Here is a 25,983-nt window from a genome sequence, read left to right as displayed (position 1 = left end):
ACAAGAAAATCCTATTTTTATCCTTTCCTGCAGATTGTACTCTGCAACTACCTAATTAAGAGCCATGTGACAACTCCAGATAAACAATTAGAAGCAGTCTGGGTAAAGGCAACCCATACTGGACTTGAGCAAAAGCATGACTATAAGACACAGCATAAAATAAACTTAGTGCAACACTTTTCGAATCACATTTGATCACATTCAATAGCAATAAAGAATTAATAATCTTGGTAGACATTTCATGAAAACATGCCAACATAGTACATTTGACTATTATTTGTCTTTTAATGCCATCATCTTCAGAGCACTAAAAGGATGATAAAAACTAGCATGATTCCCTCCAGAAGGTAAGTAGCCAATTTCACAGAAAAAAACTAAAGTTTAGTAAATGACCTTCCAGTTGTCTCCTAAGCCAGCATCATCCCCATGAACGTAACCTTAAACAATCAACGAGACTTGGTTATGGGCCTGTGTGCTAGGTCTGATGCATACATCAAGAGATACAAGGACAAAAGGGAAAGGCTTTCCGCCCTCCAACAGCTTCAGTCTCTCTACTAATTCATTCTAGGAGCAACTACCATGCACTCGCTATTTCTACTCTCTGGGCCCTAGGAACCTAGAAACAGAGGAAAAGCCTCCCTGGAAGAGCTTGCATAGGCATAAAGAAGTCAACAGTTAAGTAAACAAAATGTAGTGTGATAAAGGGCATACTGATAGCTAGGGAAATCAGAAAGATTTCTTTTAGGAGATAGTCCATAAACTGAACATGCCTTGAAGGAAGGTAGGGATTCTAAGACATAATGATGAAGAGTGATGTTCCAGTCAGCAGACAGTTTGTGCAAAGACCCAGAGGTGAGATTCCAAACCACTTTTTAAGAAAAAAGCTGCAAATTTACTGGAAATGGGTGAACACTGAAGTAGGTCAACATTCAAAATTGTAAAGGGAATAAACTTCCATTAATGAAAAAACTAACCTGCACCCAGTTTAATTTGTAACTGCTGATCTATTACATCTCAGCAAAACACTTTAACAGTTACGTAGCCCTTTGTTGTTTAGCTATAAAACTTCAGCACCTTCACTAAAAATGAACAAGATACTGTTTCATAAAGAGGCTCTGGGTTACCCAGGATCACCTCTCTCTAAACCATGAAGGTCGTATAAATTTACTCATACATCAAAATTCCTCCAAGAGACTTCTGGAAAGGGCTTCAGAAGGCCACAACACAAGCTAGATTTTCCTAGTGATACGGCAACCACTGGATTTGACAAGGCATCTTCATAATGCACAAGTTGGGGACACAATGGATGGGAAAGTTAATTATTACACATTTTCTCATGGATGGAATTACACCAGAAACAACAAAAGAACAGAATTAGTTAATTCAAGAAGGTAAGCAAGGAGGAACAATTTTTCAGTGATACATCCTTTAACTTCAAAAGTTTACAAAGACTTCGCCAACTTCATTATTTGCCTATTTAATTCTCTCCTTTGACACAGATACAAAGAAGAATGTTCCCACTTACAAGATCAGCCTTTTCTTGTTCTTTCTGGTTCAGAAATAGCCAGGGCTGTTGGTCAAAGTACCCATCCTCATTTGACACCACTCTAGTTTGTCACCCCTCAGTTAGGACTGATTTCTATACAGCCCTTTCCTTCATCTTACACCACAATGGTTATTTTCATCTTCCAAAATCAGAGCTTCAAGCACATCACATCCATACTCAAAAACCTTCAAGAAATCCCCACACTAGCCACAACCTGCTTCTCCAGCACCGTCTTCCACTATTGTCCTACATGCACAGGCTCCAGACGAATCACTAAGGACACCATTTTCCTAACTTCACATCCTTCTTTGTCCCCACCCTCACACCTCCACCTTTCAAAACCGTATACTTCGTTTAGAGAAGGCTCAAATTCAGTACTTATTGCCTACAAGTATCAGCATATATAAAGTTGGATGAAATACATTCCCTACCCCAAGTTTATAAATAGGTAGATTAAGCTAATACACATCCCCCTACTGGACAAGACCTCTCCTTTGTCTCAACTCCTACAGCATTTTTCTTTTCTCAAGGCAATACTATGCTTTGCAACTATTTGTATGCTTATCGTTCCCAAAGAAACTAAGGTTCTTGATGGCAAGGACCTTACCCTATTTTTTTTTCTATCTACTACAATGAGAAGTCCTCCTTTAGTAAAGAGCTGATCTAAGTCGGGAAGACCTGTATTCCAGGATTGCCTCTGACATACTGCCTGTATGACCCAGAACAAATCACTTAACGTCTCAGCGTTCCTGTACAACTCTCAATTAATTTGAAGGAAAGTTGCCAGTCTGCATTGGTAGAGAAGTTCCACTAAGGTCTCTCTACATGGAAGAAATCACAGAACTAGTCCCCCCCCCCAAAAAAAATAAGGTCTGCAACAGTGCCAAGCATAGCAGTTACTCCAGTATTTGTTAACCAGAATTTAATGTTTAAATCTATATAATGAACAAGATAAGTGGGGGGAAAAAGAAAAGTAGTTGGTTAATTCTTCCTCTGATTGAAGGAAATCACAAATTTTAAGATTCAAGATGCAAAATTACCTCCACAAACTCCAATACCCAAATTTAGCAAAGTGAAAGCAAATAAGGATAAATTTAAAATCTGGTGTTTTAAATTGAAAACCAATTTCACAAATACACTGTGAAATGCATAGCTAAAAAGCAGCGTATTTGAAAAAATCTGGAGGTTTTAAGGTAACACAAAACTTAATGGGTCAATTGTAGTGTGAAATCAGTATGCATTAAAAGCAGCATTACTGGGAAAGTGATGGTTTGCCTGTACTCTGCCCTGGCTCCAACATGCTAAGCATCGCATTGGGGATGGGTGTCACATTTTGGGAAGGCCACATCTAATTTGAAAAGCATTTAGGAGAGAACAAGAACAGTCAAGGATGATCTTGCCATATGAAGAGAACTTGAATGGCAGATGTCCTTAGTTATCTCAAGGACTGTCAAATGGAATACAACCAGCATTCATATAGAGCTTATAAGTTTTCAAAGGGTTTTGCAAATATCTCATTTTATCCGCCTAAGTCTGGTATTTTATAAATGAAGAAAACTGAAAGTTTCAGTGACTTGCCCAGGGTCATACACCTAGCATCTGAGGCTCAGGTCTTTGCTTCCAGGTCCAGCATGACCATCTACTAAGCAAGCTAAACTTGGCTGGCTCAGCTCTAGAGAGCAAAAAGCAAGCACCAATCGTTAAAGATGCAGAAAGACAGATTTAGGCTAGGATGAGAGTGGGGTAGGAGTGGGGAAGAACCTAACAATGAGTGAACCAAAAGAGCAATTTGCTTTGGAAGGATTTTTGTTTGGTTAAGGTTGGACTGTTGTCTCATTTTTAAATACACAGGCATAAAGTCCTTTTTATATCAGTCTTCCGTGCTAAATATCGCTTTTTAGGAATGCAGTAAGTTGTTTCATATTTGGTAATCTCGAGTAATTTTGCAACTGACTGGAATGTAACTGGCAATCACCACTCTTAACTAAATAAGAAAAACAATAAGATCAGTTTAAACTGCAGGCAGAGGGGGATCTGAACATGTACATGGTTTCTAACTTCTCTGCTTATGAATTAAAAGAAACTATAGCTAGTCTATCCGGCCTTTTAAAAAGACAAAGGCCAAAGCTAAGTAAAAATAACTGATGAGAACAATTTTTAATCAGCTTTCATATACTTCATCTTCATTTTTTTATTACATGATTCTTTGGGGTTTTTTTAATAGATATGAGATAAAAAAAGCTTTATGAAATTCAAAGGCAAAAATTTGTTTAATTGCATCCTTTAAAGCAATGAGTTCAACAAAATATCACACCAACCTCTTATGAGCTGTGGGGTCAAAGGCAAGATTAAACAAAAAAGGGGAGAGGTACTTGCAAAATTAGTTTGTGGTAATAAGCACACAAGTCCAAAAAGCAAAAATATATAATAAAGAGATGCAACTTTTACATTTGGGGAATCAAGAATTGGACTTTATAGGTACATCCTCATTTTCCCACTCAGAATTTCAGAGGATAGTAGTAGCTGGTATGTGCTTAAACTAGTCCTTTAAATGGATTTTCAGGGGAAATAAATCTACTGTCCTTTGGGAAAGAATGTGAAAAAGCAAATATTTAAAAGCAACTTCCACTTAATATATCAGTGGACTTAACCTTGTATCTTCCTATAATTAGATCAATAAACATTTATTGAGTACCTACTATGTGCCAGGCACTGGAGATAAAATTTTAAAGGACAGTCCCTCCTTTAAACTTACTTTCCACTGATTCTTTCTCCAAACTGTCCTATATTGATTAAAAGGTCCTTCCAGCCATCCCAGTCCTTAATTTCGGTGTCAACCTTCATCCTTTGTTCTCCCTTATGTCCCACATCTAGTAAGCTACCAAGTACTGCCAATCCTACCGCTACATCTTTTGTAGCTCTTCCCTTCTCCTCTAACCATCACAGTAATTCTTCGATGACCTAACTGGTATCTATAATTCCAGTTTCTTCCCTCTTCTCTTCATTCTTCACACAACCAACAAAATAATTTTCCTAATGCACAGGTATGACCATGTCACTAGTCTACCCAAAATTCTTTTGGGACTCCCTTTTACCAAAAAGATAACTGGTAGTCAAGGCCCTCCTCAATCTAACCTTAAGCACCTTTACATCTTTATTATTCCTTCAGAGACACAAGCAAGCAGTACAGTTTTGAAGCTAAAATGGAGGTATATGTGTGTATGTGTGTGTGTGTGTGTATACACACATATATATATACATACACACACATGTACATGTATTTATGTGATTATTTCATGTACAATCCTTTTTCTGTCTCTACGGAAGAGCTTATGTTTTTGTCAAGTACAGAAAAAAAAAATGTGTGTATCTCCATATAATTCCATGTCCCAGTCAACCTGGATTAGACATTTTCTGCACTTGCCATCCCCTCTCTGATCACACATGCAATCCAACATGACTAGGAAATCCCTTCTCACATCCACAACCAGAACCCTTATTTAATCTAGGTAAGCTTATGTGCCACCTCCTGTGGTAAGGTACTTCTCCATTCCTCATCACTAATGCTCTCCTCAGAGTACTCTACTAATCTGGGTACATATTTTAACTCCTCTTCCCAACAGAATATAAACTCAAGTACAAATCTCATTCTCTTTTTGTCCTTATATGCCCAGGGACTTGCACAGTTAAAAGTGTTTTAAAAGTTGGTTGAATTCAATTGATTAAATCTAAATAGTATATAAATTACTTTAACATCAAAAATATAATCAGAGCAAACTCATTTCTCACTCAGTTACATACATAAAGAATACACTTAAAAGTTTTTGAAGTCAGTTAAACTTTATAGAATTAAATCCAAAATGATTACAATTCTAAATGCTGTGTTCCTAATAGCTACATTGGATCAAAGAAAATAAATAGGTCAGACTTTATGACACCATATTCTAAAATTATGGAAGAGCTTCGAAGTTTTACATTTTAAGGTGGATCCTTGCACTAGGAAAGAGATCTTTAATTTAAAAACTACTAATCAATATTCAAGATGGTAGCACAAACAGACTGGGTAACTTGTGCTGATAACTCAATTTTAATTTAAAAGTACAATGCAACTTTTAAATAGAGTTCATTAAAGAACTCATCTGATTAATTTTCCTCCAATTAGAGCAACTTTTTCTGAAAGATTAGGCTTTTTTAAAAAACTGTTTGACATCATAGGAATCCATAGTCTTTTATATCTCAGTTGTTTTCTGCTAAATAAAACAGCTCCAGTTTTTAAATCCTATTTCTAAGAATTAGGTGTCTTCTTATAATTTTTTTTAATTTTTAATTTTAAAGACAAACATATCCCTCAAATACAGGCACCAGCACCTGAAAACTCTGGCCAAATCAGTTTTGTGACATGTAACAAATTCAAACATGCTTCTTTCTTTCATTTACTCCCATCTGATAATAGCCTTATGCAAAACAGAATATCCTAATTAAAATCAAAAGCACTGTTTTCACAAAACTATGTGAACCTCCTAATTCTAGTCCATGCATCATAGAATGTCAAAACTAGAGTTTGGGTTAGGTCATCTAGACCAACCCTTTTCTTCTACAGTGAGGGCAGACAGAGACCTATACATTAAGCCAAACAAGTTCAGAAAAAGAAGCCATCAGGACTGAAATTCAGGTCCTATGACTCCAAATTCAGAGCTCTACCACCTTGTTTCCCCTTAAGCGGGAATCCACAATGAATATTCTGGCAATTAAAAATAATTTAAAAAATAAGCCAACATCCTAAAATCCAGATTTCGTGACACTTAGGTAAACTAGAACAAGAATTTTCCCTACTTTCCCAAACCTATCACTGGACATTCACATTTGGTTAAATAAAAAATTCATTTTATAAATCCCTGTTAAGTTCTTCCTGACTCCCTTAAGGAATCATCTTAAACATGTTGAATGTGTCCCTGAACTTGGTTCACTTCAATTTATGCTTACATTATGATTTGGAGCCAATCCTCAAAAATAAATAAATAAATGAAAGTGCACATTTCACTGATCCTGGGTACTTGAACTGAGCCTCAAAACTACATTTTACATGTCATCTCCATGTTTTATATGGGTAAAAAAAAATCAGAAATAATCTATCTCTTCAACATAGCTGATTCCATAGGTTCACATTGTATCCTATTTTCATCCTAATCTTCACTCGTTTGAAACCACGCATTTTATTAAGGCTGTTCTATTTCAACAGTGTGGGTATTCCCCTAAAAATCACAGGTCACAATTTAGTAGATAGTGTTGGTCTTCAAGAACTGTTTTGACAAAAGACAGTCAAACTATATAAAATTATAGTGATTAATGATTTTGACTTTACAACCAGTGTGCCCATCACAGTATTTAATATTGCAAATAAATCAAAATGAGCTAACAAGATTATATAATATTTAATATTTTCCAGTAAAAACATTATCCTCCATTTCCTAAGACCCATCCAGCAAAAAATAAAGGCTTTCTCTAAATCAAAGGCTTAATACTATATTCTAACCAAGAACTAAACTTCTAACTTAAACATTTTATCAAAATTTTAATAAGAAATTACAAAAAATTTTTAGAACATGTCAGCAAGATTTAAAACTACCTGTTCAAACAGCTTAGGAGAATGAGTCCTGTTTCAAAGTGAAACTAGTAGTAGTTACTTCACAAAATGGGTATTTTTAAAAATCAAATTGTCTCACCAAAAGTGAAATGAAACTTAACATATTCATCATTTCAATGCTCAACTACTGAATCTCCTTCATGTTCTAGCCAACTATGTTGATTTCAATTGCTATGAATGAAAAACATTTTATATCAAAAGTTTTTACCACATGTACCTATTTAATAATTAAAATCTATTCATATATATTTAGTTCAGGGTTATGGGAAGATGAGATCATTTGGGAGAGGAGGTTGAGGATTATTATTGATCATAAATTATTTATATTACATTTTAAATGTTAAAACGTGCTTTAGATTTCATGAGCCTATAAAAAAGAACATGTATCCTAACAAATTAGACATTCTGATTCCTATAAAATATTCAAATTACTCAGTCTTCTCAAATAAGACTGAACAAAAATAACAATTTACATTGTCAAAGAGTTGTACATAGGTAATTTTTTTATTTTTTATAAAGAGTAATTAATGGTTTATTTTACACTATAAAACTTTTCACTGGAATTTAAACACATAGTTCACAAGCTCATTCCTGCTAACTGTAGTCTTTATGCCATAGCAAATTAAGCATTTTTCCCAATCATGCTTTATTATTAAATGTGAAATTACTCCATTCCAAAAGAGCTACTGTGTTTATTCCAATAGGTGATCTGACCAAAATTTTAAAGTACCAAGTTTTGATGGACTGGAATGAAGAGAAAGGGCAACCTATAGGTATCAAAGCTAACATATTAAGATGTTAGGAACTAACAATAGATTAATATAATTCTGGTAATATAAAGGGGCTTTGGGACTTGTTACAGAGATTCTACATAATATTTCTAAGATTATTCCTCATACCCATAATTACTACCCACCAAATGAACAAGTCTAGTTCATGGTCTAGCAAAAACAAATGTTTTGGGTTTTGGTGGGGCATTTAGTTTTTAAATACACTAAGGGTATTTTGATGTCTTTTGCTGGATGGTTTAGAAGTTCAGAAAGAAATCAGCTGAACTGCTGAAGGCTGTTAAAAACAGAATGAAAACAGAATGAAGCAAATTGTTTTAATGTCTTTATTAACATTAAACATCAACACTTAATATTAAAAAGCATAACAGTTCAGTTTTATCAAGCAATACTTCTTTGAGAGGAAAGGACTTATATATTTAACAAGGAAACTCCCAGGTGGATGGTGAAGCATGGCCAACAGCAAATACCAAGACTCCATTATTTTCCGCAGGCCCCAGAAGGGCAAGAAACATCAAATATCCCTTCCAGCTATAGAGGAGTTGGTAAAATCAGATTAAAAATATTCAACCTTTGCTGGCCTATCTACCACAGTGCCTGATCCACAGTTGGCTCAAAAAATTCTTGTTGATTCATCTGTGGGTTCATAGATGTGGGTTCTCCCTCCAAAAATTCATCCAAATCCAGGTTAAAAAGCAGCTTAAAATTTAACACTGGCCTCTTTAAAAATTAAGCTCTGTAAAAAATCTAGAACAGATTACATACTTAATATTTAATAAAAAGTTAAAAATACATAATCGTTATTATATGCAATCCCTGAGAGATTTCAAGTAGCACTTAATATAGAAATCTACAGTGAGATTTTCATTTCTGGTATGGAGATTAAAGATTGTAATAAAATTCCTTTAATATTTTATATTAAAAATCAACTTTAAAATACATAGAAATGAAGATCATTCTCCACTTTTCAAAGGAACATAAAAATTACGTTAACTGTGGTAGAATCATTTTTAAAGGAAAATATCTATATATTAATTATCCATTCCTTCAACAGATTTACATTCTGAATTTTACATAATGAAATTATCTGTTCTTCATATTATTGGACCAAGCCAAATCAGCAAACCAAATCAGTTTAAGTTTATGCTTACCTATTTTGGTTGCCACACGAATGCAAACACAGTAGAATTGTTTTAGATCATATATTTGGGCCAATTTAAAATCAGATCATTGTAGAAATATGCCATTTACATTTCTTAATATAAAAGATTTGAAACATACTCATAACTCACTACTACTATAAAACATAGGGTTAACAATGTTAGACAACTCAAGCTGGAAAAACGAATAAAATCCATTCATGAATGATGAAATTAAAGCCTTCCCCCTCTAAACTGTTTTTGCACAACTTGTATCATGGTAAAAAATAAACCTGGTATTTAAATGACAGCCTTACTTCCAAGAAGGAAGAAACCAAAATGGCCACACTTGATAACAAGTAGATCGTTTGTGCTCCTGAACTGTGATGGCTGAAAGCATCAAATACAAGGGCATATTGTGCTCTGAGAATAATACATTACGATCTTAAAAAAACTCAGATGAAAACAGCATGCAAGAGAAGACATTTGGAACCTTCTCCAAGTGGGAGCAAGAGAGCTATCTGTTCATGTCTTCATTTCTCCCTCAAGCCCAGAGTCAAGTGTCTTAGAGAGAAAGATAAGAGTAAAGAAGCGTTTTCACAAAAGAAACATAAAGAAGGTAAGGGAAAAATTCGAACCACTTATTTCTTATATGTCTTTTTGAGTCATCTGCCCCCCATCCCCAATAAAGACATTCAGAAGCTAAAAAAACATCCCTTCACCTGAAAGCTGCAAGTCTAAATCATTTAGAAGGGACAGAAAATAGATCTTGATTAAATGTAAACATGATGTAGTCTCAAACAATAAGTACTGTGAATTTTCTAATTTTTTTTTAAAAGGTTAAACAGTAAAACCTCTATATAAATCTGAGATGAAAATATTTACGAAACTTATAAATTAGAATTTCTTAAATTACTTCTCTGACAAATACAGAATGGTACAACATGTCTCTTTTCCTCAAGGATAAGGAGGATAATGATGGCAACAATTCATGTTAAGTTTCAGAATAATGAATCGCTTCAGGATCATTCATCCAACAAGCCAAGTTATTAAGTGCCACAAAGCATCAGCCATTTTACTAAGCTTGGAGAAATACAGAGACAAAAAAGGCAAAGCACCTGCCCTCAAGGAGCTTACACTCTACCAGGAGGCAAACAAGATACGCACAGAAAAATCAAAGAATATAACCTTGAGAAGAAGTCTCGTCCTTGTATCCCAATGCTTAGTACAATGTCTGACACCACAGTAAGCACTTATTAAATACTTAAATTTAATACAAAATACATGACAAGTATTATTAGGGGTGAAGAGAGACAAGAGGTTCTAAAAGGCGGTTATTGTGAACTTTTATCAGTGCAAATAGTAAAAAGTACACATTTAAACAAAACTGACACCATCATACTTTAAAATTGCTTAACAAATTCATGATATAAATTCGTGAAGTGGAGCAGGTAAGGGGGACATGAACACAGAATCCAATTAACTGTAGAATTTCAGTCAATTTAGCTTTTATTGTGAATTCGGTATTACCACTGTCTCATACGCTACAGTGAACTTCTCTAACATATTTAACTACAGATTTATGTATTATGTCCCTATGCTTTATCCTGCTACTAAAGAAGCTAAATACCATGAGGAAACAGATCCTGAATTATCTCCACTTTGGATCTCACCCAGTGCTTAGTACTGTTACTCTGCAATGGACTGGTCTCTGAAAACAAAACAGAACAAAACAAAAAACCTGCTAAATTTATCAAGTTCACAGAGCACTTTACATGTTTGTTGAGGCAATTAGAGACAGGAAGATCTGAATTCACATGGCTCCTCAATTACCAGCGTAACCCTGGGCACATTATTTACCATCTGTGCTTCAGTTTCCTTGTCAAACAGGGATAACACCACCTACCTCAGTAGTATAAGCATCAAACAAGACGTATATAAAGCAATCAGTGAAACTTAAAGCTGTAGATAGTCAGCTACATATGCTGAATTATATGTCAGTATCTTCTATAAATGGGCAACCTAGGTGGTGCAGTGGATAGAGCTCCGGGTGTGGAATGGAGAAGACTCATCTTCCTAAGTTCAAATCTAACTCACTTAGCTGTGTGACCCTGGGCAAGTCATTTAACCCTGTTTGCCTCAGTTTCCTCATCTGTAAAATGAGCTGGAGAAGAAAATGGCAAACAAACTCCAAATGGGGTCAGGAAGAGCACATAACTGAAAAAAGCACAACAATCTTGTATAAAAGGTGCTGGTCAGGGAACACATGTGACTCATTTCAAATGTAACAAACATTTTTTAAAAAATAACATCTAAAAACAGCTAAATTAGGGGAATTCACTATATGAGACGTCTTTGACTTTTTCCTCTGTGTGGTTTTCCTAACATTTAAAAGTATCTATTTCATAAACATCTGATTTACATATTGTGTTATAAGCACTACCAATAATGTCAGAAAGGTAGGAAAGAACAGCTGACATAATGAAAATGCACAGCGAATTCCTATCATATATTGCTAGATCCTTTTTTCCTAAATCTTCTTAGAACCAAAAATAAAACAATTATTCCTCCCTTGCTTACATCAAGTTAACTGTGCATGCCACAGTTCTCATACTGGCAACATCATGTTGCCTCTGTAGCTATTGTTACTTTAATCCATTTCTGAACTTGCAATGGCAACCACACAAAATTAAAATAATTGGCGAAATCTTCATAAATGTTTCAGGAGATGCTGGACTAGATAACTAAAATACCTTCTAGCTCTGAACTTCTGAAACCTAAGTAGTACTCAATAACACAGCTATGTGGGGCACATTTAATTTCTATTACGTGAGGATTATTATATTTTAACAAGTTTTTCTAAAGGATGGCTAAAAAAAGTCCCATTGCAAAATTATGGACAAGCATGCTATGTTCTTACAATTTGAAAATGTCATGAGTCTGATATAACATGATTACCTCAAAAGCTCCTAATTGATACAGTTTACTTTGGGATAGCAAAGTAAGTGGTTACCACAAAAGCATCTAACATAAAAAGAAAAATTTTAAATAGTTATCAGGAAATTTTTATCATAGTTATCCCTTCCCCGCTGAATGGGTGTCTTAATAGGTGGTGACATTTCCCCTCCTCCCTCAAAAAGTATCTTTCCCGATGTGCCATTTGTTAGTGTATAACATTCATACAACCATAAGAATTTTAAAAACACATATACTATCACTACGTAAAATATTAACAGCAGAAATGTATACAGAAATATATAGCATAAAGAATAAGAATGAATAGAGGTCAGATTCCTATACTTTCCTCTAAGTTCTTGTTTTACTTTAAATACTTATAAAAAACAGAATGTAACAAAAGCTACAAAGTCCCAGCTCTGTAATTGTAAAACTTAAGGACTCTAAGCAAGCCACAAACTTCCCAAACCTGTTTCCTGACCTGTAAAAAAGTGATATGGGGATGAGGTGACCTCAGGTCCTGAGTAGCTCTACCATTCCGAATCTCTAGGTAGATTTTTATCATCAAGATGAAATGCTTTTACCATTTGTGCTCACCTTAAAGATGAACATGTTAGAAAGATGTCTAGTCTTAATGTCATATGTTCTTACTATTGATGTCTACGTTCTAAAAACAAACAAAAAAAAAACTCAGCTATTTCTCCATTGCCTAAAAGAAAGCTGATCATATTCAATTTAAATTGGATTTCATTTAAAACATTTTTTTGGTACAGAGAGCTACAATTTATTGTTGTTTTTAAGACCCTCTATTCAATATCTATTAACTTGATAATTAACTTAATTTACTTCAGAAAGTAAATTATCAATATTAAATTACTCTCATTCAAGAAGGAAGACTACTTCTGTGCTTCTTGCCTCAAGTTCATGTTTGTTCAGTCATTTCTAGCACATGGGAGTAACTAACACCTGAGAGAATGGCCTTTCAGAAGACTTCTGAAGCCACAAAACTGATTTAGTGATGCAAATCTCTAATTTACAGATAGAAGTGATCTTTTAGAAGAATCTTATCTAGCATCCTTAGTGAAAATGTTGACCATTCTCTACTTTGCACTTTGTTGAATAAAGATGCTCAACATACACTTTCTCCTCTTAATTAAAGTCAAATAGATTGGCTCAGATTTGTCAGATCTTCTGCCAGAATTGGAATAAAGCCTCCTTGAGAATAAATGATTTACAACACACAGATTATATAGAATTAACGTGAGTAAAATTAGTCAAGATAAATTTGATAAATTTGGACACATCTACCCTAGTATAGCTATTCATGGTTTTAAAATTTTTTTTAGCTATAAAGTTATTTTGTGGGTGGCTAAAATGTTCCAAGTTGTTACTTTCCAGCCAAATTTTCTACCCATCAAACTGTACACACTGGTATCAATACCTATTATTCCTATAAATTCAGAATTATAATTTACATGAATTTTAAAAACAAATATATACTTATCACTGCATATACCTCCCTAAACAGAATTTTATGTGGTTTATCAATGACTTGGAAAAGAGAAATAGCATGCTAATCAAATCATGAAGATGAGACAAAGCTAGGAGTAGTTCGGAGTTTGGATACTGAAATCATAATACGGAAATATCTCAACAGGTTAAAAAATATTCAACCACACAAATATAGGAGAAGTCATTAAATAATTATACACATGGAGAAATTATTAGAGATTTTAGTTGAGTGTAAGTTCAATGAGTCTTCAAAGTGATTCTATTAATTGCCCAAAAAGCCAGTATGACCTTAGAATGATGTAATAGAAATATTTTTATTTAGAATAAAAGAGGTTATGGTTCCAGCTTAATCAGAAAGCAACTAGAGTTCTATAATTTCATCTTGGACACCATTTTTTAAGACACGTACTAACAAAATGAAGCATGTCCAAAAAAAGAAGGAAAACCAAGATGGTGAGTAGCCTGGAAATGAGATCCTATAGCTAAGATTTATATAGCACTCAAGAGCTTTAAAAAGTGCTTTCTGCACGACACGTCTAATGTTATATCTTTGGTCCTCACAACCACCATGTGAAGATGTTACTATTATTCCCGTATTACAGAGGAGTAAGCCAAAGCTCGGCTGTTCAATGATTTGCCCCAGATCACATTGTGTACCTGAGATGACATTTGAACCCAGGTCTCCCTGAATCCATGCTCAATGCCCTAGGCACTTATTTTTGGAGGGCATATTTATGTACAAAACACAATGTTTAGGGGAAATGGGATAAACTTTCAAATATTTAAAGACAGCTCCCATCTTGTGGATGAATTTTGCTATTCTTTGTTGCCCCAGAGGATAGAACTAGAACCAATTAACCGAAGATACAAAGAGGTAGATTTTGGCCCAATAGAAGGAAAACAGCCTGGAGTCAGATGGCCAGGGTTGCAGTGTTCAGCTCTGCCGTGTCATTTCATCTCCTCATACCCCAAGGCCTCAGTATCTTTATCTGTAAAATGGAGTTCTGGGCAGAAGGGAACGTGTGTTGGACTAGATGACATGCAAGTACCCTTCTGGCTCTACCACTACGTGATTCAATGTCTAAAAACAGAGGACTCCCTAATTAACCAGGGATCTGGTCCTCACTGTGGCTATTCAAGCAGAAACTACATAAATACCTATTCATGGTTGCTATAGAACAGTCATGTCATAATCAAAAAGGAGGGGGTCACTAATCTGTACATAAGGATCCCTGAAGATCACATATTGACTTAGTTTTAAAATGTGATGTTATCTACATTTTATTGTATTTTTACTTATTTTGTCATGTATTTCCCAATTAAATTTTAATCTGGTTCAGGCTGCACTCGGGAATGTTGCCTGCCATGTATGGGGCACATGTCTGACACCTCTGCTGCAGAATATAGGTTACTACATATAGGTAGTCAGAATAAAATTTTCTTTCATGTCCCAAATCAAACTATGATGAAAAAAATTAAACATACTGTATTATAAATGAGATAGAATTGATATAGAATAAGAATTCACAAATTACTCATATATATTTAAATATACCCATATTCCATAAAAGCAGAGGTCCTTAGCTTTTTGTGTATTGTGGACCCCTTTGGAAGTCCGGTGAAACCTATGAAGCCATCCTCAGAATGGTTTTAAAATAAAATACTTAGGATTATGAAGGAAACCAATTATGAAGTACAGCTACGAAAATATATTTTTAATTAAGTTCATGGAACCTCTGAGGTTAAGGATCCCTTCAATAAAATATTTGTTTATAGAAAATTATATAACAGGGGCTAGATGTTGGTGGGATATGATAAAACGAAATTTAAAACTAAAATACTGGATATCCCTCACAACCAGAGGTCATTCAGAAACAGAAAGGATACCTCTAAAATGATAATACAAATCAATGGCAAAATATGATCCAATTTATAAAATTCATTTTTTATCCAACATTTCAGTAGCATTAAATTAATCCATTAATTCAGTACTCAATTAATTAGGCACACATGACTTGTAGCTGGCATTTCTATAGCACTTTAAGGTTTGCAAAGAAAGGCCTTTACAGGTATCCTATTTAATCCTCCCAACAAACCTTTGACAGGGAGAGTCTCATGATCCCCATTTTAGAGGAGGAAAAAGAGGCTGACTTTGCCAGGGTCACACAGCCAGTAAGTATCTGAGGCATGATCAGGATTCAGATCTTCCTGTTTTCAAGTCCACCCCTCTCCATTGCTTCTGCTACCTCAATATCAAGTGAGCTACACTAGGCAAGCGAATCTTCAATAACCAGAGAGTAACTCACTTTTCAGATTAGTATCCCCTCAATTCTGGAAATTAGACAATATCTGTGTCATGCTATAGAACAAAAGCCCTTCAACCTAGTTGAATCATTCAGAGAATGTTTAAATATAAAATATTGACCAAATGATCCATTCATATCTTTATCATTTAATGCAACGAACAAGTGAATCTGTTTCAGCTTTGCCTATAAAAATGTATGAAAATATTTCTTTTCTTCTTCAATCTGAACATCTTAAGATAAATAACTAATATGTGAAAAACATCATGAACTCCTCAGAACAAAGATCACTGGATTCAGTAATTATGGTTTATATATTCTATATAGACCTAATAACGTAGATAGGAATATCTAATCAAATTGAAACAACTTAACTTTCTGGGCCATGTGGTCAATAAATATGCAATGTCAATTAGCAACAGAAAAATGAACATGAATAAATCTTCTTTTATTAAAGGTTTTAGTAATAGTCAACTCTTGTTACTCTGAAGATGAATTACTGCCAGTGACACAAGGCTTTTCCCAACCTACTAACCAGCTGGGACCCAGGTAGCAGGCCCTCACTGGGATAGTCTGGTTGAAGTATAAAGATGTAGTATCGGTATCTCTGTGTAAGAGATCTTTAAATGCATTCCAAAAACACAATCATTTTCCAATCGTTTACTTATCTTCTTCCATCCATTTCAACCAATGACCAAAAGTTGACTGTTGTTTAATTAGGTAAATTAATTAAACCAGACAAATGACAAGTATTTAAAAATTCAAAATGGAAGGTCAATTTCTTTTAAAAAAAAATCAATGATTTCAAATCAACTTTTAATACCTGTCTATCTTTTCCTTACCTACCTCTTTCAGGGATACCATTCTGAAAACTTCATTTACCCTTTAAAAGTTTTCTGTCTTTTTATGATAAATTATTTCCTCATAAGGATCTTGAATGTAAAGGTATTTGGTATTTTTTAAAGTTATTTATTAGACAAATCTTTAAAAATTAAAATCATTACAATTGCAAGAATACTTATTTAAAATGTTAATTTTCCAATGGTTAACTGTGAAAACTGCACCTTGTAAACGAAGGTGTTATCTATGCAGAGAAAAAAACCCCATAATTTAACACTTTAAAATTTTGGCAGCATGGCATAGTAGATATAGGGCCTACCTAAGAGTTGGGCAAACTAGGGTTTCAGTATTGCTTCAGGGCAATATTGGCTATAAATTATATACAAATTGCTCATTAGCACAGGTAGTTCTCACACAGAGAGCCCTCCACTCCAATAAAATCACAGGCCTAAATAAAAAAAAAATTTTGGCATTTCCTTTATTCTATTTGCCTTAAATAAAAGCTTAGAAAACATGTAACCTGTATTTGATAGTGTTTTATAGCCTTAAAGCAATGAGATTAATTTTATAAGCAAAATAAGTCTATTTCATTACTTTATAGTCATGGCATGCATTAATTTTCCTTTTGTGAAAATGTATAAATATCAATTTGGTTTCAATATTAGAAGACTTTTTAAAAAGTACTGCATTTATCCCCATTTTGGTGGGGGTACGGTGGACATTTATAACAACGAGGGAAAAATCACACCGTTGTTAACCACCTTAACAGGCATATATGTCTAAGAATATGCCTTGAGGGTATAAAATTAAGCCAACTTTGGTATCCTATAAGGTTTAGTTTAGAATAATTCTTCTCTCTATTCCTCACTGTTTTAAACTAGACCTTCTGAACAAAATGGCCACCAGGTCAATCTACTATTGAATTCTTTTCAACTTTTAAGTGGGGCTTTTTTGGGGGAGGCAATCAGGGTCACACAACTAGTAAATGTCTGAGGTGGAACTTGAACTCAAGTGCTCCTGACTTCAGTGGCTGGTGATCTAACCACTGTGCCACTTAGCTGCCCCATCTATGGTTAAGTATTAAGAGAAAAGAAAAAGATTTTTTCATTGTTCCAGTAAGTGGAATACATATAAGGCCACAGAATTTTTTCTTTGAATAAATGGCAATATATATTAACAATAATTAGGTCATGCCAACTGCTTTTGCCCAAAGTTAAGTTTTGATGCCTCCATTATTATAATAAACAAAAATGATTTTATGGGCATAGTCAAGAATAATGCTATTTTTCGTTAAAAAGTAGTTTCAAAATTTAAGCTGGCATTTGTTTCCCTTTATTAATAAGCAAAAACTTACCATACCCTTTCGTATGTATGTAGATGCTACATAGCTCAGTTTTATCAAGAACTCTCGAAAGTCTAATTCCAAAAATGTGAACAACTTACAGCACCTTTACTCTAGCCTCTGCCAACACACTTACCAGAAGGGCGCCACCCAACAGCAATGAGCCTGAAAACATTCAGTACTATCATTACTGGTCATATTGTATATGTATAAATATATTTAAAATTTTTTTTTATTCTGCTCATAAGACCATTATTTCATTTTAAGCCAAACTAATTTATTTTGGGCCCCAGGACAGTGTTAATTTAATTTGAAATTTCTTGCCTAAAACTCCATCTCAATCTTATCCTGAATCTGCATAGTCCATTTCTGGTGAAATTCTTCTTCATATCCCAGAGATAAATCCATGTGCTTCTAGTGGACTCTGCACAGAAAAGGTAAAATCTTCCGTCTGATCCAATTAAGTTGAGGTCTCCAAAAAGACCTAACTCTTACTCAACACCAAATATCCTCCTTTCCCATGTTGCCTCTCACTGGAGTATACTGCTAACAATAATGATGATAAAAACATGCATTGGCATAGTGCTATAAGATTTGCAAAGCACATGTTAACTCATTTGTACCTCATCAAGACTTTGGGGCTGTTACTAACCACTGAGAGTTAATTAATAGTGAAGAGTTCTCTTTCCACATCAATGAGTTGAGGCAGAGTCTAAAATATAACACTCATCCCCTTCAACAATTTTTGTCAATTGTTAGCAAACCTGATTCTCAACACAGGATATCATCTTCAAATGTTAGAATTTTTTTCAACTGTTTTAATCTGTCCAGCTTTTAAGTAATAGTCATTTAAATTACGTCATACTACAGAGATTCACAGAAAAATTTAAATTTAAACAATGTTTACAAATTGCCAGATTTTAAATTCTGAAGGCTAAAAAAAATGCCATATTTTAGAATGCTTAATAGCTATGTACCAAAATGAATCTCATTTTCTGGTGACAAACTATCTTCAAAATATATTATTCTGGAGAAAAATAGCAAAGATTAAGCTAATTGAAAAATATGGACAAGCAAACTAAATAAAATCACTTATTTCACACAAACTGTGCAAAGAACAGCTTTCATTTAAATCCATTCCACTTTTAAAATAGAATCACCCTCCAAATGAACAAAAATCAATTAAGTAGTAAATTATTTTCAGAAATGTCTAGAGAAAATACAAAATTTTTAATTCATTTTTAAACTGTTGTTGAAAATGTCTCTTCCTGAAATACAAATAAGTCATTTATAAATAAGAACATTTTTCATGCAGAAAACATTTATTTACATAAGGTAATCATATGTACAAATATTCAAAAATATTAACCATACTAAGAAAAATATCAGCTTTGTCTTGATGGTCATATAAAAAAAAACACCGAAAAATATATGTACACAATCTTATTGTCTTATTGACACCAGATATTCAAAAATTTGTCAAGAAAATGTTAAGTTTAGGTAAACAAAGGAGAATTTAAATAAATTCACATAAAATACAAGTTTAATTTTTAAAAATCTTTTTAGGCACTAGCAATAAAGTCAGGCACTTTTAAAAAATATATATCTTACTGGGAGTAATGCAAGAAATTAAGAGACTAAATTACTGTTCATCGCCAAAACTGCAATAACCAACCAACAATAAAAATATAGTAAGTTTCAAATTGAAAGTTGGTTTTGGCTTGTGTTATGGTTTATAGAGTGTAACTTGATTTTCAAGAAAATTATTTTATTTCCTGAACTTTTTAAATTTTTATTTCTGTAAAATCCTTGATCACTATCAAATTATTTTAGTGTGCATTTAGGAAATAAAATTAGGAATAAACTGAAACGGTACAATTTGTGGGAATTCTGTTCAAAGCTAAGTCTATCTTTTACGTATCTTCCTCTATTAAGGAATTATATGTATGACAATTTCTTTATAATAAAAATAAAAATTTAAAGGAATTTGGAAATTTGGGGCAAGGGAGAAGGGAGGGATGGGTGGAACAAGCAGCAAAATCTTCCATATTAATCTTAACAACTCTGGAACTACATTTTCAATTTTAAAAATGTGCAATGCTGCACTTTAATCAAATATAAGTCAAAGTCATATGTCAACATCCAAATAAGCACTAGCCCTCATTAATGTGAGTTTAGAGTAACTAATGTTTAGCAAATCTCCACCACACACTTAAAAAAAATTGCTTTGGAGTTTTCTGAAACTGAAGTGTGCATCCCCGTTAGGCGCGCCTTCTTGCAGCACCATACCTCAAGTTAAACAAGGTATATACCACATGAGAAGGCAGACCAAGTGGGACTAAGAATATACTCACAGTGTAGCCTCTTCCACTACTAAATTGGAGTTTTTGTAGATAGATCTGATGAATGTGATGGTGGTAAGGCCCAAGATTAGAAAATAGTTAGGATTTCAGATCACAATAGTTCCCTATAATAAGTACAAATAAGGTATAGCTAGAAAATTAAACTCTCTCCTTTATCTTCCTAATTCCATTAAAACATGAAGCAAGGAGTCAATTGTGTTAAGAATATCTCAGTTTGGCCATCCAGGTTAGATTCCCTATACCACTGCAGAAAAATGTGCTCCGTCTGTGTCACTGCTAAAGCCAAAGGGTGCAGAGACTTCTCTAGAACTGCTTTGAAAGAGAATAGTGTTTGGAACTTCCTGCAGCTCAGTCTTCTGAAAAGAATTACTTTCATGGTCACATAAACATAACTCCAATCTGAAATGATTAGTTCATTATGTAAAAGCCTTTCCATTTCCAGCACCAACAGGTCATCATAGAAAGCCAGAAAGCAAATGGTAAAGTTTTTAATGGAAAGAACAGGTGATTCTCTCATCCTTGTGTCTTCTAGATATCTTACACTGGTCCATTCACCACTGCCTTCCAAACTGCTGGTGTTGGCATATGTGACAGACATCATCCATGAAGACTCTGCTAGAGAAATTCCTTTTGCTGAAGTAGTATGATGTTTACCAGTTGAAAGAAATCTGGTCAATTAGAGAAGAAATAAACCAGTCTCCCATTAACCCATTATCAAGATACCTGAAGTCACGGTAGGAGTCTACCATGGAGAAATGTAAACTGGCCAAAGGCACTTTGTTCAAAGGACTACCCATCATAGATGACAAGAACTTCCAAAACTAAGAAAAATCTAAGTCAAAGTTCTTTTGACACAAATAGCATTTTTCAGGATAAAGAAAGCTACCTTTGTGTATATTTAAAATCAGCTTCAACAGATATTATATCCTGACATTTAAATTAATTTGTAATTATATTACAGATAGAAGCCTACAGTAAAGCTATAGTGGTATTATTATAGCATCGTCTAAAGAACTAATTTATATTAAATCCTCAAGTTTGGGTACAATGTAAACCAATTTGGTAACAATTTCAATCCTGTAGATCTAACCTGCAGGACAGAATAATACCTGGACATCTAGCTGTGTAGAAAACAAGCATTCAGATATCCAGACTGCTCAAAAGTGAAACATAAACTTTTTGAGCCATTGGGACATTGCAAAACATCAAAATATCCACCAATACAAAATTAATTGCTAAAATAGCCTTAGCTCCTATTTTGAAATGCCTACAAGCTACTGATGCATTCACCATTCATTCATATCCCCATCACTCAATACTTTCATAAATGGGAGAAGGAGGTGAGAGGAAGGTAGAATTCATTCTAGTTCCTTTTTTTTAAACTAGGAACCAGATAAATAGCTAATATTCTTCGAAAAATCAACTGCAACATGATTTGGTTCTTGCATGAACCCAGTGAAATCACTGGTACAACTAAATGGAAGAACACTCAGATCTATAAAGAAACCCAAGTAAATAATGGAAAGCACCCACTTGTTTATTATTCTTTCCCACTCTCTCCAGAAGCTGGATATTCTGCCTCCAATGGTTCAGTGGAGAAAGTGGACCCCTGACGTCAAAAGCTCTCCGTAGTCTTGGCTGTATCTGTGGTTCTAGGATCATTCCTTGCACCTCTGGTAGGGGAGAAGCACTGAAATAGAGAGCTGAATATAGATTTAAGAAAAAAACTCTTATTAAGAAATTACAATCTCTGATCATTTGAGTTTGTAATGGCTTATTCTCAGGGTAAAAAGAAGCTGCTTTTCTGTATAATTTCTTTAGTGCCTTAACAATCTCCAAAAATGTTACCACCACAAATGATAATTCTTTGGCCACTGTTGAGAAATGACCTGGCTTGAGTCTAATAATATACTTCTGACATAATATACTACATGAAAATCAACTTAGTCTCAAAGTTGAGTGTTTATTTTCAAACTGTACAGCAGGAGATAGAAAACTGATATAAGACTAAAAGACTGATATGAAACAAGAGCCAATTTATCTTAGAGGGAACAGTGAAAGTTAATCCTCTATATATAAAGTCAAAAGGTAGTCCCCATTGCAGTTAATCCTGAGGTCCAAAACAAAAGGATGGCTTTCAAAGAGTAGGCCATAATAAAACTAGTAAGAATTGTGTAAAAATCTTGGTAATATCCTAAGAGACTGAATTTGTCCTTAAGTCTTTAAGTCATTACCAACACAAAGAAGGAACATTAAGCTGCAAGTTTCAGTCCCTCCCTTCTAAGAGTCTGACCATAACTAAACATAAAATTAGTCAAGACTTCTGAAAAGGCACTGATAAAAAGGCATTTCCCTAACATTCAGGATAAGAAAGAAAACTGCTTGGTGGGAAGGAATGGAGTATTTGATGTATGTTAGGTATAGAATCAAGGTGAATACTGAAAGACAGGGTGATCACTTGGCATTCAGGACAGTGTCAAAGATATAGAAGTTATTGCTAAGGATTACAATGTAGAAAATAAAACTCAGAGATGTGTTCAACTAATAGACAATAAAGATACACAAGAGAAAACTCTTATTATGGGAGATAGAAAAGAAAAAATGTGTAAAGGTCCTAGTTACTAATCAAGCACACACTAGGAGGAGGCCATAGAGATATAAGTGACAAGAATTAAGGGGGTTGAAGGATTTATTATGGGTACCTTGAGAAACAGGGTAAGTTATGCTTTCTGCAAGAAAGTAAATGCTATGAAGAACCCCAGATTTAGTGCTGCATTTGAAGATACTTTCGAAGCTCTTGTTTTTTAGTCAACTACTTACTATTACAGTATGGGAGATGCATTTGGGGGATGAACAAAAGAAGATAAATAAAACTGACCTGAAATAGGCTCTCTCCAATTTGCTATTTAAAAGGTTTCTTACCTGGGAGTGGCTAAAAGCCTGTGTTCCTGATAACTATCAAACAATCAACAAGTATTATTGAATGTTACTCTGTTACCCTGTACTTAGAGGTTACAACAACCAAGATACACTGTTATAATGCTCTCAAGTTCACCTTTTAGACCCACCTCCTGGCTCTGCTTGCCAATTTGGGATTGTTCTGAGCTGAAAAGGAATGGTTATTTCATAATCTAACTGAATGAGTGAAATAAGTCTGAAATGACATGACCTTGTGCCTTAAGAAGAATTCTTTGTTTTACAAAGGAAGAGGTAATGGTAATCAGAAAAAAACTGCCATTGTAAAAAACGTGACAGACAAAAAACGTGACATAACAACCATCAATATTAAAAGTCCATCCAAAAAAAAAAAAATGAAACCTGAAAGTGACCAAGGGAGAACATAATTTAGCCAAAATGGATTGGTATAGAACTTATATCAACTTTCACAAGTGTCTAGACTCATTAGCACATAAGCTAATAATAAAGTCTAATAGATGTATTTAAAGTCCTAAATTTGTTTTCAAAGAGAACATACCATTAGATCAGGCTACTAAAATATCTCATAATAAACTTCACTAATTTTTTGGGACAGTAAGGACTGTAACAAGGGAACAAGTTTAAATGAAGTTTGAACAAATAAAACAGTAAGATTTTCTTCATGATAGAAACTTTTTTTAAAAAAGAAACGCAGTTTTAATTATTTTCATTATTTATAAATTATAAGTACATATATTTGTATCTTGTAATTCATTAGGTATCATTTAGCAAGAGTCTTTAGCAAACAACTTAAATGAACTGAAAAAAGTGTCTTAATTAGCATATTTTTAAAAGTCAGAAATACAGCCTCTGTTTCCATGGTAGCTACTATCTGAAAGTTTTTCAACTGTCTTCTAGCCAGTAAGCTTTCTTCATACAATTGTATTTCCACAATCTGCTTAATTTTGCTTTAACTTTGAAAGTAAACACCCTGGGTCATCAGAACAAACTCCAAAGTAGTGAAATCTGAGCTAGCAGTTTGGTTTTTTTTTTGCTATATTTGATTTTAACTGGCTAAAAAAAGATTTATTACCCGGTAGACTGTACTCAGCTAAAGATTAGTCTTTCTCTCCTACTATTGCCCTTCACGACCTCCAAGAATCAATCAAAAACTGATTCAAAATACCTGGGAAATATATGTGTATTCTCTCATTTCTTAAACTCCCGAAAATGAATGTAGTTCATGAATATGGGTAAAGGATAGAGACTAGACCCGTGACATTTCGTTTGTACCTTACAGTCTCAGAAAGGTGCTGAGAGCAGAGAGGGTCAGTGTTTTGCTTTGGTTCAAAAAGCTAGGCTGTGTCAAAGGCAAAACTCTGAGATCAGCTCTTCTGCTACCACTGCGGCTGTAACTGTGGGTACCCAGGTGCATAATAGAAATGGCTTCTAGTATAATTTCTTTAAAAAAAAAAGTTTCAGGCCCACCTAATGAAAAGTAATTATAGTTAACTCCCAAGCAGTTACAATCAACTCTTCAAGTACACATTATCCAAATGGTAGCAAACCTTCCTCAAATTCATGTTGGCTTCTGTTTAATGCAGCTTCAACTTGGTAGGAAATTAAAAAGGCCTCATGTTTAAAGAAAGAAAAGTCTTTAATTATTTCCCAGACTTCATGAAAATATTTTAATTATTTAAAGTTTATTATTTTAATTTTTGAAAGTTAATAAAGAAAATACTTTACTAACTTATGGATTAGAAAGATATTGGTAGAATTGAATAGGTATAGATGGGGGCACAGAACAATTTTCAAGCTCCTTCCAATTCAGGTTAGCATCTTTAATTTATTTTGAAAACTAAGAATTTCCGGAGCAAATATACTCATTCAAATAAATAAAAAGGTAGATTGTGAAGTAATATATAAAGGATTTTAGAAACATTTAAGAGAAACAATGATTCCATTTCCTCAGGACTTAATTCTTTATAAGCAACCTAAGGATTTGAGGTCATGCCCAACATGATGAATCTCTTTACAGAAGCAAGTTCATAAGAAGTACAGGCTAGCAGCAACTGATTTTAATAGGAATCATCCCTTTAAGTGGTCCTCTAAAAAAGGAAGAAGTGAAAAAGCACATGTACTCCAACTTGTACAGAATGAACTCCTAATTAAGTTAATTGGACAAAATGGATTCTTATAGTCTTACTTTTTACAAATCTGATCAAGGTCAAGAAATATTAAAAGTCACATCCCAAGATAAGATGACTCTGAACAGAAACTCCATGAATCTCAATTTCTGAAAGAAGTACTTAATGTAAAAGACTAGTTACATACAAACCAAGGGATACTGTTATCCTGGACATAAATTTTCTGAAATGTGTAGCGAACAAGCCACACATAAATTCACTTTTTAAAGTGGTTTTATGTGGCTTGGGTAATTATCTAAGACACCTGTGCTAAGAGACATGTGGGGGGGGGGGGGGGGGGAAGATGGTGCAAGTTGCCAAAGGTACTTACCATCCAGCAGCAGAAAATTTACAAATAAAAAAACTATCATGCCACTTGGAATGTACTAAGTTCCCTAACAGAAGTACACAGTACTAGTTCAGAGGAAGGAAAATACTTTCAGCCAAGA

The 25,983-nt window shown here is 34.1% G+C and overlaps 1 protein-coding gene across 1 annotated transcript in view; it reads right to left on the bottom strand.

Moving 5' to 3' along the window:
- Positions 1-25,983, bottom strand: part of LOC118847148 (TSC22 domain family protein 1-like) — a 97,893-nt gene that overhangs the window by 21,738 nt on the left and 50,172 nt on the right. Inside the window, exon 3 of the mRNA XM_036755734.1 lies at positions 21,966-22,122. Within this exon, the coding sequence (XP_036611629.1) occupies positions 21,966-22,122 (157 nt within the window). The remainder of the gene's footprint in view (positions 1-21,965; positions 22,123-25,983) is intronic.

This window comes from Trichosurus vulpecula, chromosome 4, assembly GCF_011100635.1.
Source record: "Trichosurus vulpecula isolate mTriVul1 chromosome 4, mTriVul1.pri, whole genome shotgun sequence".
NCBI classification, from domain to species: Eukaryota; Metazoa; Chordata; class Mammalia; order Diprotodontia; family Phalangeridae; genus Trichosurus; species Trichosurus vulpecula.
Note: the sequence above shows the minus strand (reverse complement) of the source record. Positions and strands in the feature narration are given on the sequence as shown.